This window comes from Heptranchias perlo, chromosome 2 (genome assembly GCF_035084215.1).
Source record: "Heptranchias perlo isolate sHepPer1 chromosome 2, sHepPer1.hap1, whole genome shotgun sequence".
Lineage (NCBI taxonomy): Eukaryota > Metazoa > Chordata > Chondrichthyes > Hexanchiformes > Hexanchidae > Heptranchias > Heptranchias perlo.
In genome coordinates, this window is record NC_090326.1 from 128,246,681 (window position 1) to 128,268,269 (window position 21,589).

Genomic DNA, 21,589 nt, shown 5'->3' on the forward strand with positions numbered 1-21,589 from the left:
GGCATTATCCAGAATTATGAAATCAGCTTTCATATATATGCCAGTGAGATACAGCTGTTTTGTCGCCTCCACCATTGACCCAAAGATTTGTGCCAACCCTTCAAGTTTCCTATCTGAGCCAAAACCTTCTCCAGCTGAATGTTGGCAAAATCATGGTAACCCTCTTTTGACTCTTGTCTGAAACTATTTGAAAGTGCTATCCAATTAGTCCCACTCACCTGCTCTTTCCCCTTAGCCCTGAAATTATTTTCTGCGACTGGAGTTATTCTGTGTGTGTTGTTTGTGTGTCATATATATATGACCCATTGACCCAGATTGTAAAAATGGGCATGTATAATTTGTACTATTGTGGACTCTCTCCTACCCCAACATAGATTGCTCTTCCTCTTTCTTTGAATGGTATTTAACCTCCACAAAAGAAATGAGAAAGTCCATCTAACCACTATAAATTTTTCACATTTCCAGTCAGGTGGTTTCTCCAAGCTCTGCTGGTGTATAGTCTCAGTTGAGTCGAGCTGGATTCTCAGTTGTCTATTGAAACTTAGACTATTCTAAGGTAGCTGGACAAGGTGGCTGCTGTGAGTGAAATGAGCCCTGGGACTTCCTGTCTAGCTTGGGAATAACACACGGAATAGAAACACTCCAGCACCCAGTTCACTAATACCTGTGTAATATTGGATTTTCCTATTATTTTGGTCATAATAAAACCAAAAAATTACTGTAATTGGCAAAACTCTTTCATACTGTCTCATGTAGCATTTCTTTCTTGATAGAAGAGCTATGGGGAGGACCATGGTTAAAACCTCATTTTTTTGGATTTTCCTGGTTGGTTCTAACCAGAAATCCTTCTTCTTGAGTCTTAATAATGATTCATGCTTTGAGAGGGAACAGAAGGTAGGGGTACAGGAACCTTTCTTGTCCGGATCACTACGTCACACAGGGCCACCACCCTGGAGTCCCTAAACTTGGAGTAGAACATTTGACTCCTGTTGTGGAAAGTCAACATAAGCTTGAACCATATGTAACCTCCCTCAGGTCACCACCCACCCACATATTGGGCATTATTTTGACCCTGAGCCAGGAAGGGGGCGGGGTCGGGCAGGTTAAATTGCGGACAGGAAACCCGGAAGTGCTGGTTTCCCGGACGTCCTTACGATTTTGACATAAGGACGTCTTTTATTTTTATTTGTCGGCTTGCTGTCCTACTGAGCGGCCTGATTGACAGGCCAGCCTCAGTCAGCCGGGAAAGCTGCTAGGGAGAGGATGTTAAAAGGTAAGTTGTTGATTGTATGGATGGATGGGTGGACACATGGGGGGTGGGGGAGGGTCGGTCATGGGGGGAGGGATTGGGGATCAGTCACGGGGAGAGGGGGTGTCGGGATCGGAGGTCATTGCAGGAGTCTGCGATCGTCGGGAGTCATCACGGAGGTCCGTGATCGTTGGGGGTTGCTGCAGGTAAGCTTGTTGGGCCTGGGGGAAGCATTCCTGCTCCTCCGGGCCCACAAGCTGTGCCAGAAAGGCATTTACCTGCAGTTTCGGGCCTTCTCGTTTCCTTTCATGTGGTGTGAAGGCAAAGGCCCGGGAATCCCGCTTCCAGAGGTTGAAATTGCAAAATCTGTTTTTAAAAAAAAACGGGGGCCCGCAGCCTCCTTGAAAGGTTTTAGTCACCAACTCGCCTCCTGGGAGCAGGTTGGTTGCCCACCCCTCATCCCGCCCTGGTGAAAACCGGAAATGGGCGGGTTGGGGATGGGTCTGAAATGGTTGCGATTTTGAATGCCCCCCCAACCCACTAGTTTTTCAATGTTAAAATCGTGCCCATTAAGTTGAAGTGTTTCATTATATAACTTCACTGCTTTGCACTTTGTCCACATTGTTCTGGGCTTATGTGCCATGAAGTGTATGGAGGGTGCTGCGCTCGGTGACTAAATTCCTCGGGAAATAACCTGCAAAAGGGGAGTTTTCTCAACCCTATGTTGAAGGCCAACTGGAGGCCCTAAGATCCTAAATCAAGTAAAATGGCAAAACACCCATCCTTGGGCTGCTGTGTGTGTCACTGCTTTTGAGGACATTTACAGCTCAATGCTCCAAGAGGCACACTTCCTGGCCAGTCACGTTTGTATTGTCTTGCACAGGACTGCTGTCCATTCGGGGGATGTGTGTTGTGGATACATCTGTCTAAACGGATTGCTATGTACAAATTTGATCCACTGGACTTGATAAGAAAAGATTATCATTAGGAGTCTTGCATGCATAACTTCCTACCACAGGCATCTTATTAGCTTTGAATCTTTCTTAGGGACACTCTTTTTTTCTCTGGAGATGAAATTTGCCGTACTTGCTTTCTACATGAAAAACACCAGAGCACCCACTGATGAGTGGTTACCCAAAACCACACCTGAACCTGGTGGCCTTGGTAGAGCTGTCTGGTATGGTGAAGAGATCTGCTATTAAGCTCTCCCAGAATGGCTTGGATGACGCCTGGATTGGTGGGGGAGGGCAACAAAGCAAATGCACAAATGCGTGGCAGCAGAACTATGTCCATTTTTTGTGTTGAATATGTTAGAAATGATCAATTTCAAGCTGTAAAAATGGAAAATGGCTCCTAAAAAGTGAGAAAATTTGACTGATTTAATTGGTAGGTTTTGTGGCACTTGGTGGTTTATAAATGGTAGCTTTGAAAATTTAGCTTAAGTCACGAAATAAACATTGTAAATTGATGTTTTATTTTTGCTGAAGGGGTCTGATGTTTGTGTCCGAGCTAGAGGGTGATGTTTATGAGGCACTTTGATGCTGACCTTGAAAATTGTGACCAGAGTTAATCAGTCTGTCAGTTACCCAGGCTTGGACCATTGAGAAGGAAGGTTTTGAGGAGGATGATTAAAATAAATATTACTTACATCACAAATTACTGCAAATCACTGTGAAAAGTTAAACCAAAGAAAATACATTTTATACAGTAAAGAACTGGGAAGAAGACTTTAGGGAAGAATACAGTTAATTAAATCTTAAACAAGTTTTGTGAAGTGACAATATTATACCGATGAGACCCCGTATCTTTCAGTATTGGTAAAGTGTGTAATATCCTTACCTCGAAGGTGGCAGGGCAGGTTGAAAAAGTGGTTAAAAAAGCATACGGGATCCTGGGCCTTATAAACAGAGGCATAGAATACAGAAGCAAGGAAGTCATGATGAACCTTTATAAAACACTGGTTCGACCACAACTGGAGTATTGTGTTCAGTTCTGGGCACTGCACTTTAGGAAGGATGTGAAAGCCTTAGAGAGGGTGCAGAGGAGATTTACTAGAATGGTTCCAGGGATGAAGGACTTAAATTAGATTGGATAGACTGGAGAAGCTGGGATTATTCTCCTTGGAAAAGAGAAGGTTGCGAGGAGATTTGATAAGAGGTATTCAAAATCATGAAGGGTCTAGACAGAGTAGATAAAGAGAAACTGTTCCCATTGGTGCAAGGGTCAAGAACCAGAGGGCATCGATTTAAGGTGATTGGCAAAAGAACCAAAGGTGACATGAGGAGAAACTTTTTTACACAGCGAGTGGTTAGGATCTGGAATGCACTTGCCGAGGGAGTGGTAGAGGCAAATTCAATCATGGCCTTCAAAAGGGAACTGGATAAGTACTTGAAATGAAACAAATGCGCAGGGCTATGGGGTTAGGGCGGGGGAGTGGGACTTGCTGGATTGCTCGTGCGTAGAGCCGGCGCGGACTCGATGGGCCGAATGGCTTCCTTCCGTGCTGTAACCTTTCTATGATTCGATATATTGCTTCACTAAGTTTGCTGTATTACAGTGATGGATTGTGTTTAGGTTCCAGTACAAGAGTGGTAAAAGTAGGTAGAAACTGTGGTTCAGGTCCTGGATGACTGAGTAATGCCACAGGATTTATGTTAGTATATAGATAAAAGATGATTATCTTTAGATGAATGTAAGGAATCTTACAACACCAGGTTATAGTCCAACAAATTTGTAAGGAATCTTACAACACCAGGTTATAGTCCAACAAATTTGTTGGACTATAACCTGGTGTTGTAAGATTCCTTACATTTGTCCACCCCAGTCCATCACCGGCATCTCCACATCATATCTTTAGATGAGTGAATGGGAAGGGTTAGTGTGGAATTTTAAACTGAAATTTGCACAACCCATTTTTCTTTTCAGGGGTTTACACAAGTAATGAAGTACCGGTTGCACTGCCGAATACAGTACCAGGATCAAGCTGCAGTACTCCCCTTTCCAGTTCTATTTTACCTCCACAAAGTACAGTCCATTCACAGCAGCTGAGTACATCTCCTTCAGCCACCGTTTCTGTTGCGACTATGGTTTCTACAACCCAGGTAAGAGATTGTTTAATGGTTGTAAGAATTAAAAGAACCTAGTATGGTCAGAGAAAAACGGATTTCAATTTGATTATTATTTAATTTCGGTAGGATATTCATTTTTTTTCTCCCTTTTCTACCAATTTCCTTCTCCCTTTCCTTCTCTTAAAAACATTGGCTCCTTGTTGGGGTACAATTCAGTGGGCACTTGTTTCCCTCTGATATCTTAGCTAAGTGCCAGTTTTTCATATTTTAGCCTAGACTAGTGTCAACAGGCTATTTGACTGCAAGGACATCACAGCCTAGCCAGATACTTCTCTCACCCATATACTTCCAGCAAGGAATAATGATCAGGGGCATGATCTCTGGATGATTTTCTTTTTCCCCACCTGTCTGCGGCTAATTGTAGTGCTCCTACCACGTCCCCAGGTCAGATCAGCATAGATTGGAATCCAACATGGGAACCTTCTTTTGTGTGACACAGCTACTCACCTACAGTGGAACTACAACAATCGTATTGTTATTTTTTTTAAAAACTTTATTTTAAAAAGTCAGTCATTAGGTAAGCAAATGACATATCCAGACAGTTAACAATTAACAGTAAAGATATAAAAAAAATTTTGAATACTAACTCTACTGCTCACAGTAGGTTGGAGACTGCTGTTTTATAAGGATGGGAGCATTATACCATATGATACGCAATATATTGTTCTGCTAAAGTGCAGCTGTGTTCATTTAAGGGCACAAGATGTCATTGCTGTATTTTACTGAGCTAATCAGGGACCAATTGTTGGGCAAATCCTCACATTGAGCAGAGCCAGCTCACTCACTTTTTTTAATGTGAGACTTCTGAAGTCAATTGAAGTATTTTCAGTTGATGGGTATGTTTCTCTATACATTCGAAATGATTGGGTTTCTTTTTCATTTTTTATATAGATTTTTAAAAAGAAATTTGCATGTGTCATAGTGTGATGGACCTGTCATAAACTATTTATCTTAAGTGAATATTACATTAGCAGTCACAGGCATGGGAATTTTTTTAAGATAAAGCACTTCAGAAGTGGAAGCATAATGGCTGTAAATTAGCTGAGGTGATTATAGATTCCTACCATTTCCTTGGTTAAAATTTTTTAACTCAGCACTGACCAAAGATTGAACGTAAGAATTTTTTGGTTTGTAGCTCAGTACCACTCAATGCATTTGCAGGCTATATCAAAGTTGGAATATTTACTGTGTTCTCCTTTCTCAGTAGTTGTGTTTTAATCTTTTGCACCAGTCTTTGTGTTTTCATAGAAACATAGAAAATAGGAGCAAGAGTAGGCCATTTGGCCCTTCGGGCCTGTTCCGCCATTCAAAATGATCATGGCTGATTGTCTAACTCAGTACCGTGTTCCCGCTTTTTCCCCAAATCCCTTGATCCCTTTAGCATTAAGAAATATATCTATTTCCTTCTTCAATACATCTAATGACTTGGCCTCCACTGCCTTCTGTGGTAGAGAATTCCACAGGTTCACCACCCTCTGAGTAAAGAAATGTCTCCTCATCTCAGTTCTAAATGGCATACCCCATATCCTGAGACTGTGACCCCTGTTTCTGTACTCCCCAGCCATCGGGAACCTCCTCCCTGCATCTAGTCTGTCTAGTCCTGTTAGAATTTTATGTTTCGATGAGATCACCTCTCATTCTTCTAAACTCGAGTGAATATAGGTCAAGTCGACCCAATCTCTCCTCATATGTCAGTCCTGCCATCTCAGGAATCAGTCTGGTAAACCTTCGTTGCACTCCCTCCATGGCAAGGACATCCTTCCTCAGATAAGGAGACCAAAACTGCACACAATACTCCAGATGTGGTCTCACCAAGGCCCTGTATAACTGCAGTAAGACATCCCTGCTCCTGTACTCAAATCCTCTTGCAATGAAGGCCAACATACCATTCACCTTCCTAACTGCTTGCTGCACCTGAATGCTCGCTTTCAGCGACTGGTGTACAAGGACACCCAGGTCTCGTTGCACCTCCCCTTTTCCCAATCTATCACCATTCAGATAATCTGCCTTTCTGTTTTTACAACCAAAGTGGATAACCTCACATTTATCCACGTTATACTGCATCTGCCATACATGTTCATAGAATTGTTTATAATACCTTTGAAGATTTCCATCATATTTGACATTTTTCTCAGGTTTTGATAAAAACGACCTTGAGTGAATGGGGTCCACTGAGATGCAACTGAAAACACCGTACCACTAATAGGTAGCACATCTTGGAGAATGACTAGTGACTAACGTAGACTGAACAAGCTACAGTTAGAAAGTACTGCTTTCAGTCTGTTAGATGGATCAGCATGGCACCCCATCCACCACACTAAACATTCACTCCCTTCACCACCATCCCTGGGTATGTCCTGTCCCACCGGCAGGACAAACCCACCAGAGGTGGCGGTACAGTGATATACAGTCAGGAGGGAGTGGCCCTGGGAGTCCTCAACATTGACTCTGGACCCCATGAAATCTCATGGCATCAGGTCAAACATGGGCAAGGAAACCTCCTGCTGATTACCACCTACCGTCCTCCCTCAGCTGATGAATCAGTCCTCCTCCATGTTGAACACCACTTGGAGGAAGCACTGAGGGTAGCAAGGGCACAAAATGTACTCTGGGTGGGGGACTTCAACGTCCATCACCAAGAGTGGCTCGGTAGCACCACTACTGACCGAGCTGGCCGAGTCCTGAAGGACATAGCTGCTAGACTGGGCCTGTGGCAGGTGGTGAGCGAACCAACACGAGGGAAAAACTTACTTGACCTCGTCCTCACCAATCTACCTGTCGCAAATGCATCTGTCCATGACAGTATTGGTAGGAGTGACCACCGCACAGTCCTCGTGGAGATGAAATCCCGTCTTCGCACTGAGGACACCATCCAACGTGTTGTGTGGCACTACCACCGTGCTAAATGGGATAGATTCAGAACAGATCTAGCAGCTCAAAACTGGGCATCCATGAGGCGCTGTGGGCCATCAGCAGCAGCAGAATTGTATTCCAGCACAATCTGTAACCTCATGGCCCGGCATATTCCTCACTCTACCATTACCAACAAGCCAGGGGATCAACACTGGTTCAATGAGGAGTGTAGAAGAGCATGCCAGGAGCAGCACCAGGCGTACCTAAAAATGAGGTGCCAACCTGGTGAAGCTACAACTCAGGACTACATACATGCTAAACAGCGGAAGCAACATGCTATAGACAGAGCTAAGCGATTCCACAACCAACGGATCAGATCAAAGTTCTGCAGTCCTGCCACATCCAGTCGTGAATGGTGGTGGACAATTAAACAACTAACGGGAGGAGGAGGCTCTGCAAACATCCCCATTCTCAATGATGGCGGAGTCCAGCACGTGAGTGCAAAAGACAAGGCTGAAGCGTTTGCAACCATCTTCAGCCAGAAGTGCCGAGTGGATAATCCATCTCAGCCTCCTCCCGATATCCCCACCATCACGGAAGCCAGTCTTCGGCCAATTCGATTCATTCCACGTGATATCAAGAAACGGCTGAGTGCACTGGATACAGCAAAGGCTATGGGCCCCGACAACATCCCAGCTGTAGTGCTGAAGACTTGTGCTCCAGAACGAGCTGCGCCTCTAGCCAAGCTGTTCCAGTACAGCTACAACACTGGCATCCACCCGACAATGTGGAAAATTGCCCAGGTATGTCCTGTCCACAAAAAGCAGGACAAATCCAATCCGGCCAATTACCGCCCCATCAGTCTACTCTCAATCATCAGCAAAGTGATGGAAGGTGTCGTCGACAGTGCTATCAAGCGGCACTTACTCACCAATAACCTGCTCACCGATGCTCAGTTTGGGTTCCGCCAGGACCACTCGGCTCCAGACCTCATTACAGCCTTGGTCCAAACATGGACAAAAGAGCTGAATTCCAGAGGTGAGGTGAGAGTGACTGCCCTTGACATCAAGGCAGCATTTGACCGAGTGTGGCACCAAGGAGCCCTAGTAAAATTGAAGTCAATGGGAATCAGGGGGAAAACTCTCCAGTGGCTGGAGTCATACCTAGCACAAAGGAAGATGGTAGTGGTTGTTGGAGGCCAATCATCTCAGCCCCAGGGCATTGCTGCAGGAGTTCCTCAGGGCAGTGTCCTAGGCCCAACCATCTTCAGCTGCTTCATCAATGACCTTCCCTCCATCATAAGGTCAGAAATGGGGATGTTCGCTGATGACTGCACAGTGTTCAGTTCCATTCGCAACCCCTCAGATAATGAAGCAGTCCGAGCCTGCATGCAGCAAGACCTGGACAACATCCAGGCTTGGGCTCATAAGTGGCAAGTAACATTCGCACCAGATAAGTGCCAGGCAATGACCATCTCCAACAAGAGAGAGTCTAACCACCTCCCCTTGACATTCAACGGCATTACCATCGCCGAATCCCCCACCATCAACATCCTGGGGGTCACCATTGACCAGAAACTTAACTGGACCAGCCATATAAATACCGTAGCTACGAGAGCAGGTCAGAGGCTGGGTATTCTGCGGCGAGTGACTCACCTCCTGACTCCCCAAAGCCTTTCCACCATCTACAAGGCACAAGTCAGGAGTGTGATGGAATACTCTCCACTTGCCTGGATGAGTGCAGCTCCAACAACACTCAAGAAGCTCGACACCATCCAAGATAAAGCAGCCCGCTTGATTGGCACCCCATCCACCACCCTAAACATTCACTCCCTTCACCACCGGCGCACTGTGGCTGCAGTGTGCACCATCCACAGGATGCACTGCAGCAACTCGCCAAGGCTTCTTCGACAGCACCTCCCAAACCCGCGACCTCTACCACCTAGAAGGACAAGGGCAGCAGGCGCATGGGAACAACACCACCTGCACGTTCCCCTCCAAGTCACACACCATCCCGACTTGGAAATATATCGCCGTTCCTTCATTGTCGCTGGGTCAAAATCCTGGAACTCCCTTCCTAACAGCACTGTGGGAGAACCGTCATCACACGGACTGCAGTGGTTCAAGAAGGCGGCTCACCACCACCTTCTCGAGGGCAATTAGGGATGGGCAATAAATGCCGGCCTTGCCAGCGACGCCCACATCCCGTGAACGAATTAAAAAAAATGCCTTTTTCTTTAGTTTCAATTTTACCCGTATCTCTTTATTCATCCATATTGTTTCATTATTGGCTAGTTTGTTCTTGTTTTTTAGAGGAATACATTTCTCCTGAACTCTGTTGATCATCATTTTAAATATTTCCCATATATATCTTTGTCAAAATATTCTTCGAGTTTACCTTCCCTAGTTCTAGTCTCATCCCCTCAAAATTAGCTGTTTTCCAATCTATTACTTTGATCTTTGTCTTATGTCTTTTTCAATCATTATTTTAAACCTTATGTTATGATCGCTATTGCATAGATGTTCCCCTTTCATTGCTTCTCTTATCTGCTCTGGTTCATTTCCCATTACTAGATCCGATAGTGATTCCTCTCTTATTGGACTTCTCACGTACTGGTTACGAAAGGAGTCATGTACACACTGTAACAACTCCATTCCCCTTTCTCTACCTCCTCATGCCAGTTTATTTGGAGGTAGTTGAAATCTCCCATGATTATTATTCAATGTTTTTTACTCATTTCATAGATTTGCCTACATATTTCTTTCTCCACTTCTATTAGGTGGTCTGTAGAATATGCCTGTTAACGTGATCGATCCCTTCTTATCCTTTTTCTCAATCCATATGGATTCTGTTTCCATCTTAATATTACTTGTGTCCCTTTTTTCTATTGCCATTATATTGTCTCTAGTTAGTACAGCTACCTCACCACCCCTTTCTTCCTTCCCTATCCTTTCGAAATATGTTACATCCTGCACTATTTAAGTGCCAGTCCTGTACTTTACATAGCTGTGTTTCAGTTATCCCTGCTGCATCTGACTCCTTGATACGAATTATTGTCTTCAGTTCCCCCTTTTTTTCCGGATGCTATGCATATTGATGTACGGGCAATTTAATTTGTTGTTTTTGTTGGAATGCGTAACTCCAAACAAGATTCAGACATTGAGAGTGGGCTGATTAGCACGTAGCTTTTTATTAGTAGTTCAGCAACAAACATTTGGAAGTCTGATCCATTTACTTGCAAAGGGATTCCCATCGGGGCTCCGAGAGACATCAGTAAGCGTGCACGTGGAAATGCCACTCTACTCGGAACCTCTACGCACGTAGCTGCAAAGCTTTTTTAAATAGGGATCTCATAGTTCCTCAGTTGTCTCCCATATTTATATTTAGTACAAAAATGCGTACATTATAATTATTTATTAGCTTCAGGACAGTTCTTTTTCTTTGTCTTGACTAGACTTTTTGAGTTCTTGCTCTAGAGTCGGATTTCTGCCTTCTTTTACTGGGTCAGTACTTACTCTCCTGTCTGTCATTCCATCCCCCTTCCTCATAGGTCAATTCTTCTCTACCCCCACGAACATGCAGTATTCTTCGCATATCCTCACTGTACTAGATAGGAGTTAACTGTTTCTACTACAAACTACAGCTACGGACTACCAGTCCTCTTTCCATCCGATATCTAGCCCAAATGCAGTCTGTGTAGTCCCCTAGCAAATACCCCTGTGATCATATCCCTATTGTATCCTACACTGTTGCACTTTGACACAGGCATTTTACATGAGTCCACAGATATCAACACTCAAGGTGACTTTTTTGTCTTATAGAATCATAGAAAGGTTACAGCACAGAAGGAGGCCATTCGGCATCCGCGCCGGCTCTTTGCAAGAGCAATCCAGCTAGACCCACTCCCCCGCCCTTTCCCCATAACCCTGCAATTTTTTTTCTTTCAAGTACTTATCCACTTCCCTTTTGAAGGCCATGATTGAATCTGCCTCCACCACCCCCTCGGGCAGTGCATTCCAGATCCTAACCACTCGCTGTGATGCCATTTTGGTCAAAGTGATGCAGCCAAATCTCTAAATAGTATCAATTATTCATGACTTTTGACTTCTATAAGTTACAAGCAGAGTAACATCACCAGCAGCTTTCTTTTTCCTCCGTCATGCCAGCGCAACCTATGATGGTAATTCGCTGCTTAGCAGTTTATATTGATGAAAGCTAGCACTCTGCTTGAATGCAGCTTGCAAAAAAAAAGCCAGTTTCATCTGCATTTAATAAGTCTTTGGACTTCTGCGATTAAATTTCAAGAATTTGTTCACTCACCCAGTTGTCGACGTCTTCTGTGTGGTTTTTGAAGCAGCTGATCCACGATGCAGAAAAAGAGTCTGTTCCAAATTCTTCAGCAGGCTCATTTGACTTTTTCAGCAAGATGACATTGGGTAGCCCAGGAAAGCTAGCTGCTTTGGCCTGCTTGAACCAGCTCAGCAATGCTGCTTTAAAGTAAGGATAAGCTGAAGTATGCTTCATCTTGTGGCTACAAAATTTCTGCTGGTAATCAGTGGTGATTCTCTTGTTTGTCAGGTAGGTAGGGAGTGTAGTGGGAGGGATGTTAAATATTTCTGCCACCACTTTCTTCTTTTCTTCAGAGTGCTCCACTGCATGTTTGATATCATCTTTTTCCTCGGTGTTAAGTCTATACTTCTGGATAACCATGTTCCACTTGATGGCTGTACTCTAATGGGAGAGGGCTATCCTGAGCACCCGTTGGTGATCAAGCACTGAAGTTGAATAAAATGGCGCATTTCATTGATCATTCTTCAATTTGGCAGGAATTCACACTCTAATTATCTGACATTTTATGTTACAGGACAATTCAACTTGGAAAGTAAAAATTAAACAACAAATTTTCAATGGGAGGTATTTTTGGTGTGCTTTCAATTCAAATTAACGGATGATTCGTTCAAATTAAGTGGAGTAGAATATATTCCCCAACTATGCAATAATTCTTTTTTTTAAAGTATCAACACGTAATCTCCACAGGACTAAAAGTCAATTATGGTCTTCTGATTATGTAATAGGATCTATTGGGATGTGGCTCCAAATATATAAACATGGCTCAAATTTCCAGCTAAAAGACGAATAGATGTTAAAGGTTGAGAGGAGGCTATCTTTCAACCTCGTGCAAGACATCGAACACAAAAGGAATGTTAAAAAATTGAAGCAGATAAAGAAGACTTGCCTTGGAAAATCATATTAACTTTTGGGTTCCCTGCAGCAGACACCATCCAAAGAAAGAAGGAACTTGCATTTATATAGTACTTTTCACAACCTTGGAACGTCCCAAAGCACTTCACAGTCACTGTTGTAATGTGGAAAACATAACAGCCAATTTACGCTCAGCAAGGTCCCATAAATATCAATGGGATAAATGATCAGAAAATCTTCTTCAGTGGTGTTGGTCAAGGGATAAATGTTGGTCAGGACACTGAGAGAACTCCCCTGTTCTTTGAATTTTGCCATGGGATCTTTTCCGTCCACCCAAGAGAGCTGTTTAGCTTCTCAGCCGAAAAATATCACCTCCAACAGTGCAGCACTCCCTCAGTGCTAGGCTAGATATGTCAGCCTAGATTATGTGCTTAACTCCTGGAGTGGGTCTTGAACCCATGACCTTCTACTGCAGAGGCCAGCGTGCTAAGGCTGACACCAAAAAGGAGGTGGGCTGTTGAGATGCTTCCAGGTTTCAAGTAATGCTGCTCTGAAACTAGTTATCAGGTGATGAGCAGGGTAGGAGGGAGATTATGAGCGAATAATATTCCCTCCAGTGTTTATCATACTACCCCCTTTTCCACCCCCCCACCCCCCCAAAACCCCTCCACAAACCAGCACATGACTGAGATGGAGAGACAGTTGCAATTGTAGGCAGGATTACTGTCCTATTAAAATATCACTCAATGACATTGTGTCTTGTTCACAAAACATGTTGCCAAGTCCAAAATATGATAATTTTTTCTAATTTTCTTTCCTGAGTACACTTGTAGTTTTGATGGAGCACTAACAAGCAATTTACTTTGGGGTTGCAAAAGTATTTTGTTGTATAGCTGGATTACATAATACTAGCTTAATTTGGCTTGAGGCTCTGGCAGGATGTTGAGGAGAGGCTGAGTGCTGTACAAGATTATCAGGTGGCAGAAGCTATTGCACCATTATGCTTGTTCTGGATATAACCCTATCATGTTGCATTGAGATTTTTCATATCTTGGACTATGATCTCATCAATTATAGAGATATCTTTCCATAACAGTTATATAAAGTGAAAGATAAGGTGCTGTTTTTAATGTCAACAGAAGCAAAATTATTAAACTCACATGCAGTGGATTAGCTATCAAGAAGGTTTAGATCTGCTTGTTTAGGTCTTCAGAAAGTGCAAGAAAAAAATTAACTGCTTGAATTTTGTGTGTTTTTGCTAAGGTGTACAGGTTGAATACTTAAGTGGTTGATATGTGTGTTGCATTACCCAGACTGTTCAGAAAATACAAGACTAGGTGAACCTCCTTTGATCTCTATGTACGCTATGGGGCTAGCAACTGTAGTGCATCAGGCACCCGCTGGTTATTGTTGTGCATCAGGTACCTATTCAACTTGCAGTTCTGTTGGAGCAAGGTATTTTTCTGGATACTTTGATGCACATATGTGAATGGCAATTGTTTGTGTGCGTTCACTCAAATAATATCTGAATGTTTGGATCTTAATGTTTGCATCTGTAGCTAAGAGCTAACCTTACATAATGTACTATGTTGCTTCAATGTGTGTCAAACTGGTATGATTTTATAGTTATTGCAGTAATTCTGGGAACAATAGGTCCTTAGAATGTAAGTTAAAGTACGGGTAGATTACTTATGTAAATTCCAGTGTAAAATAATGCCTTTTATTTACATTAAAGATGTGTAAATTTACAAAATCTCACATGACTGATTACGTATTAGTGCAGACTTTTAACACTTGCTTTGTTCTCCATTGCTAGGGAATAAAGCACGGGAGAAGCGGCTGAGTGGCGCGCGGGAGAAGCGGCTGAGTGGCGCGCGGGAGAAGCGGCTGAGTGGCGCGCGGGAGAAGCGGCTGAGTGGCGCGCGGGAGAAGCGGCTGAGTGGCGCGCGGGAGAAGCGGCTGAGTGGCGCGCGGGAGAAGCGGCTGAGTGGCGCGCGGGAGAAGCGGCTGAGTGGCGCGCGGGAGAAGCGGCTGAGTGGCGCGCGGGAGAAGCGGCTGAGTGGCGCGCGGGAGAAGCGGCTGAGTGGCGCGCGGGAGAAGCGGCTGAGTGGCGCGCGGGAGAAGCGGCTGAGTGGCGCGCGGGAGAAGCGGCTGAGTGGCGCGCGGGAGAAGCGGCTGAGTGGCGCGCGGGAGAAGCGGCTGAGTGGCGCGCGGGAGAAGCGGCTGAGTGGCGCGCGGGAGAAGCGGCTGAGTGGCGCGCGGGAGAAGCGGCTGAGTGGCGCGCGGGAGAAGCGGCTGAGTGGCGCGCGGGAGAAGCGGCTGAGTGGCGCGCGGGAGAAGCGGCTGAGTGGCGCGCGGGAGAAGCGGCTGAGTGGCGCGCGGGAGAAGCGGCTGAGTGGCGCGCGGGAGAAGCGGCTGAGTGGCGCGCGGGAGAAGCGGCTGAGTGGCGCGCGGGAGAAGCGGCTGAGTGGCGCGCGGGAGAAGCGGCTGAGTGGCGCGCGGGAGAAGCGGCTGAGTGGCGCGCGGGAGAAGCGGCTGAGTGGCGCGCGGGAGAAGCGGCTGAGTGGCGCGCGGGAGAAGCGGCTGAGTGGCGCGCGGGAGAAGCGGCTGAGTGGAACAGTAAAACAAACGCAGGGAAAAATCTGGGAAAACAATTCTGAAAGGTAATCGATATCTCGGAGCAACTGGAGAAGAACTTGGAGGGGGAAGATCCGGTTGCCATGGTCCATGTTGAGACCAATGGCATAGGGAAGAAAAGGGAGGAGGTCCTGCTAAGTTAGGAACTAAATTTTTTTTTAAAGCAGGACCTTGTGGGTGGTATTCTTGGGATTATTACCCAAGCCACGTGCTAATTGGGAGCATAGGGATAGGCAGATCAGAAAGGTGAATGTGTGGTTGAAAGACTGGTGTGGGAAGGAGGGGTTCGATTTCATGGAACACTGGCACCAGTACTAGGACAGGAAGAAACTGTACTGCTGGGACGAGCTCCACCTGAAGTAGAATGGGACCAGTGTCCCAGCAGCAAGGATAAATAGGACTTTAAATGAGTAAGATGGGATCTGGTGAAAATAACCTAAATCTGCAGATAAAAGAAATTGGAGATGAGAGTAAAGGTCAGACCAAGGTTAGGAACAAGGGTAACATAAACGGTCAGGGAACAAATAGAGTTATAGAACATAAGTACAAAATTACTGTTAAAAAATAAAGCATGGAGAGCAATTATTAAAAACAAATTAAATTGCCTGTACAGCAATGTGCAAGGCATCCAAAACAAAATGGAGGAACCGGAGGCAATAATTCGTAGCAAGGAGCCAGATGTAGCTTTAATATATGCATGGATGCAGTCCTTTCAGAGCAGAGGTTTTATCCTCTCCACGTTTGATTAGTTTATCAACTATTTCCCCTCTCTTTCCCCCCCCCCCTGCCTTTCTATATTAAATGTCTTTATACCTTTATGATATCTTCTAATGTCACACCCACCTTGTTAGTCTCCCTGATAAATACTGAGGCAAAGTAACTATTCAGCTGAAACATGGCTACACAAAGAACAGGACTGGCAGTTAAAAATTGCAGGAAAAAAACCTATTTTGAAAGGATAGGGAGGGAAGAAGTGGGGGGGGCGGGGTAGCTTTACTAATTAGAAACAACAGTGGTAATAAAAAAAAGGCATAAGTAATATGAAGACAGAAACAGAATCCATATGGATTGAGACAAAGGATAAGAAGTGATTGATCACATTAATAGGCATATCCTACAGACCACCTAATAGTGGGAGGGAAGTGGAGGGAGAAATATGTAGGCAAATCTATGAAATGAGTTTTTTTTTAAATTGAATAATAATCATGTGAGATTTCAACTACCCCCAAATAAACTGACAGAGAGGTCAGGAAAGGGGAATGATGTTTTTACAGTGTGCACATGACTCCTTACCCAGTATGAGAAGCTCAACAAGAGAGGAATCACTGTTGGATGTAGTAATAGGAACTGAACCAGAGCAGATAAGAGAAGTAAGTGTAGGGGAACATCTAGGCAATAGTGATCATGACATAATAAGGTTTAAAATAATGATTGAGACATAAGTAAGAAAAAGACCAAAGTAATAGATTGGAAAAAAGCTAATTTTATGGGGATGAGAATGGAACTAGGGAAGGTAAACTGGGAAAAAATTGAGTGGGAAATATTTAAAACAGTAATCAGTAGAGTCCAGGAAAAATATATTCCTCTTTTTAAAAAAAAAACAAGAACAAACCAGCCATTAATAAAATACCATGGATGAATAAAGAGATCAGGGTAAAATTAAAACTGAAGAAAAAGACATACACTAAGTACATAGATAGTAAAGGAGGATGACACTAGGGAATACAAAGAAGTTAGGAAGGATGTCAAGAAAACAATTAGGAAAGCAAAGAGGAACTATGAAATTAAATTATCAAGGAATATAAAAGGAAATAGTGAAGTATTCAACAGCCATATAAATAATAAAAGGAAAATCAGGATGGGGATAGGGCCACTAAGGGATGCACAAGATAAACTGACAGGTGATGACAGCGAAATGGCAGAAATATTGAATAGTTACTTTGCCTCAGTATTTACCAGGGAGACTAACAAGGTGGGTATGACATTAGAAGAGGAGATCAAAAAAGCTATAAAAATATTTAAGGTAGAAAGGGGGGAGATAAACTAATCAGACTTAGAGAGGATAAAACCCCTGGTCTGGATGGATTGCATCCATGCATATTAAGGGGTTAGGGAAGAGATTGCAGAGGCACTATTACATATATATAAAATTCATTTGAAAAGGGAATAGTTCCAGAGCACTGGAGGACAGCTAATGTTGATCCTATATTTAAAAAGGGAGATAGAACAAGTCCAAGGAACTAAAGACCAATTAGCTTAATGTCAGTGGTGGGAAAGCTAATGGAATCATTACTCAAAGATGTAATAGAAACACATCTAGAAAACAAAAATATAATAGTCAGCACAGATTTCAGAAGGGAAAGTCATTCTTGACCAACGTTATTGAATTCTTTGAAGAAGTACAGAAAGAGTAGACAAGGGTAGTGCGATAGATGTAATATATTTGAATTTTCAAAAGGCCTTCGATAAGGTACTGCATTGTATACTCATGACTAAGGTTAGAGCATGTGGAGTCATGGAACGGGTAGCAGAATGGATAGCAAGCTGGCTACAAAACAGAAAACAGAGTGGGGGTTAAGGGTAGTTACTCAGACTGGCAAAAGGTGGGAAGTGGTGCTCCACAGGGATTGGTGCTGGGACCACTGTTCACAATTTACACTTAACGATCTGGACTTGGCAATTGGAAGTACAATTTCAAAATTTGCAGACCACTCAAAATTGGGGGGTGTAGTTAATGCAAAGGAAGAATGCATCAAAATGTAAGAAGACATTAATATACTTGCAGAATGGGCGTGTAATTAGCAAATGAATTTCAATATAGATAAGTGTGAGGTAATGTATTTTGGTAGGAGGAATAAGGAGGCCACGTACTACTTGGATAATAGCCTAAATGCGGTAGAGGAGCAAAGGGATCTCGGGGTATAGATACACAAATCACTAAAAGTAGTGACATAGGTTAATAAGGCCATAAAAAAGGCAAACCAAGCACTGTGGTTTATTTCTAGAGGGATAGAATTAAAAAGCAGCGAAGTTATGCTAAACTCATGTAAAGCCTTGGTTAGTCCACACTTGGTGTACTGTGCACAGTTCTGGACTCCATATTATAGAAAGGATATGGAGAAGGTACAAAGAACTGAGAGGATACACTTATCAGGAAAGACTAAACAGGCTGGGGCTCTTTTCTCTAGAAAAGAGAAGGCTGTGGGGTGACCTGATAGATCTCTTTAAGACAATGATTGGGTTTGATCAGGTAGACGTAGAGAAAATGTTTCTACTTGTGGGGGAGTCCAAAACTCGGTCATCAATATAAGATAGTCACTAATAAATCCAACAGGGAATTCAGGAGAAACGTCTTTACCCAAAGAGTGGTAGGAATGTGGAACGCACTACCACAAGGAATAGTTGATGCAAATAGCATAGATGCATTTCAGGAAAAGCTAGATAAGCACAAAAAAGGGTTAGATGAAGTAGGAGGGAGGAGGCTCGTGTGGAGCATAAACTGTGGCATAGACCAGTTGGGCCAAGTGACCTGTTTCTGTGCTGTAGACTCTATATAATTTGAGCCATAATTGCACATTACTGCAGACAAGGACAAATGTTAACTTGCTTGAAACCGAAGGCGGCTGCAGGTTGGAGTATTATTTACACAAAAGTATTCGGAAATCACATTTCAGCATTTCCTTTGCTGTATAAGTATAGTATAGTATATCTTAGTGAGTGAAATTCATTAATCATCCTGACATTGTTCAATTTGCCTTAAGCGCACATTGTTCATAATTTTAAAAACTAAGATGTCCACCTATTTTGTGATGCATCGTGTAAACAAATGTTAAAATCTTGAGTACGGTGGCATTTAATAATTTATAAGTAAATGGGTGTGAGAAATAGGTTTAGGTTTGAAACCTTTCCAAATTTCTTTTGGGCTTTTTTTCCCCTCAGTTCAGCTTTAGTAAAAGTAGAGTTTTGTTTCGGGATTGTTTAAAGTTGCAGAGTTTTTAATAACTGCAGGCTAATTTTGTTCCTCTCCATTTCTTCATGTAAGCAACTTTTTTAAACAAAAGTCGGGTCATAGAATTTCTATTTTGAACATCTGTCATTATGTTGATTTAAAATAAAGACTTGTTTTTAGAGAATGGCACAAGCTTGAATTACTAATATTTCTGTCTTTCTGCCCTCCCTTCCATCACCATTCTGCTGCAAAGAGGTCCCCATTATTTTCATATCTTTGGGAATCAAATTTGTTTTCTTCTCTCTGCAACAGGGTAGAAACAGTTCTGAATTGATTTTGTTCGGAGAAAGTAAAACAGGACAGGTTCATTTCTCTTTTGGAAGAGGTTAACTAACTGGAAGACGAGTTTAAACTAAACCACCATTTATTCTCCTTGCCTTGAACCCCCTTACATTTATGCTGTAGCTGTTTGTACATTAGCATGTAAATACACACAGATTTGAAGTCATAAGAAAGTGGCCAAACTATACAATCTGCTTTCTTCAATCTATCTATAATATGCTGTGCAATTCCTGTACACGTTACCCTTACTTCATGTGTCACAACTTTTGAATAATGCTTTTATGTCAACATTTATAATGGAAAACCCTATTCTAGAAATTCGGACACGCAGGGCTTGTTTCTAGGGCGCTAAACGGCCACCTATGCCTCCAGTGTGGTGGGCAGGAAACGCACGCTCATTACAAGCCACAAGTACGCAGCCGGCCATATTTGTAAAGGCCAAAAAATTGACATGCAGTGCTCACGCCTGAAGCAGGCGTTAGGCCTTTTGCATGTACAAATAAGGGGCCTAACATCTGTTGAGGCTCCCACTTCAAGATTGGTTTGCCCTGAGGCAGGCGGCGCCAGTGCCGGCTGCACTCAGGAAATCCAGGTCTACAGGCGATCCTAAAGGGATTTTAGTTTTACAAAGGGAAAACATTTTTGAAATTTTGTACTGTATTACTGGAAAATGGTGATTCTCTTGAGTATATTTTTGGAATCTGCTATTCCTTTCATTGTCCAGTGAGTGTAAATATCTTATTTACTTTAAGTGGTCCTTAACTGTTCTATTGTAAATATAAAATGGTAATTTTTTTCTACAAATCGATTGTATTTGTACTCCACTGTGTCTGTTTCTGTACTGTGAATTTCACTAAGGGTGCTTGGTAATTAGTACAAAATACTGCTGTTCATTTTGAGGTATTATTGCAATTAAAGGAGATGGTTTGTTGTATTAAGCTTAAAGTTAATGGTACTGTGTGTAGTTGTACTTCGCAGATATGAAAAAAGTTCAATTCAATTTTGACATGCCATGAATAACAGATCTGCAAATAGTAGGTTTATATAGTTTTGAGTCATGATCGCCTGATACAAGTGTATTAATTTCTACAATGAAAGCAAAAATAGGTTTATTTGAAAATATTTCTGGTAACATATTTTGCTTAGTTGCTAGTATGGATCATGTATAATTTTTATAAAGTTGTAAATATTTAGGTAGCTGGATATAGTGCATACGGAGTCCAGTTAGATTGCATATAAATATTTTAAAAACTGAAGAGTGCATTATGGTGACACAAACATGGAACTTACGCTTAGAACTAATTTATATATCAATATGTGGAATAGCTTCTGCATGAAGGATAAGATCCTTGTAATTTGTTTCCATGTGAGTACTAACGTTTAGAATAAGTTTTACCACACGGGCTGCAGTGGTTCAAGAAGGCGGCTCACCACCATCTTCTCTAGGGCAATTAGGGATGAGCAATAAATGCTGGCCTTGCAGTGACGCCCACACCCCATGAACAAATTTTTAAAAAGTTATGGTCAATATCACATTCAGAAATAGAAACTGTTTATAGAAATTCTGTTTGCTTTTTTTTCCATTTTAAAGCAACTGAATACATTTGTAAACATCTCAGTACTTTTGAAGCATTTCTTTTTCAATTGGGCTGGAAAATTGAAAACAGTCTTTTGACATCATGGCTTCATTGTGAGGTGATCAGTGTAGATCTACGACTTTATTTTGTTATCCTTCTTTAGCAGTTGAAATTGCTCTGTATGGAATTCTCAGCTATAGTTTGAAAATAGCAAATGTACAATTATTAAAAATGCCTTTTTAATCTGTTATAATATATACCGTTGAATTAACATTAGATGGTGTACTGTTTTCTTGTCAAACAATCAACTTAAATGCAGCCAGAGAAAGGGGCTTTACATTGATGCAATATTTAAATATGATGCAGCTTATTGTCTTGTAGTGTAGCTGTCAAAGTGGGGCACTCAAACGGTGGAAGCATAAAATGTCTCATACTTCCCGGCCATGCTTTTCTTCTGGGAATGAAAGGAATTTATAGCTGCAGGGAAAATTCTTTTAGAGCATGTGACTTGATTGAAAGAACAAAAGAACCTTAGTTGTTTGAATTTTAATCTAATTTTTCTTCCAATTAGAATGCATACTTATTCTATTTTACAAGAGATATTGCTTCATGTAGAATGAGGCTACATAACAAAACCAATTTCAGGCAGTCT

At 42.6% G+C, this 21,589-nt stretch overlaps 1 protein-coding gene across 8 annotated transcripts in view; it reads left to right on the forward strand.

Annotated features, from left to right (window-relative positions):
* mllt10 (MLLT10 histone lysine methyltransferase DOT1L cofactor) overlaps window positions 1-21,589 on the forward strand; it is a 221,360-nt gene that overhangs the window by 130,219 nt on the left and 69,552 nt on the right. For all 8 annotated transcript variants that reach the window (XM_068007104.1, XM_068007106.1, XM_068007105.1 and 5 more), the window contains one exon: window positions 4,175-4,350. In XM_068007104.1, the coding sequence (XP_067863205.1) occupies window positions 4,175-4,350 (176 nt within the window). The remainder of the gene's footprint in view (window positions 1-4,174; window positions 4,351-21,589) is intronic.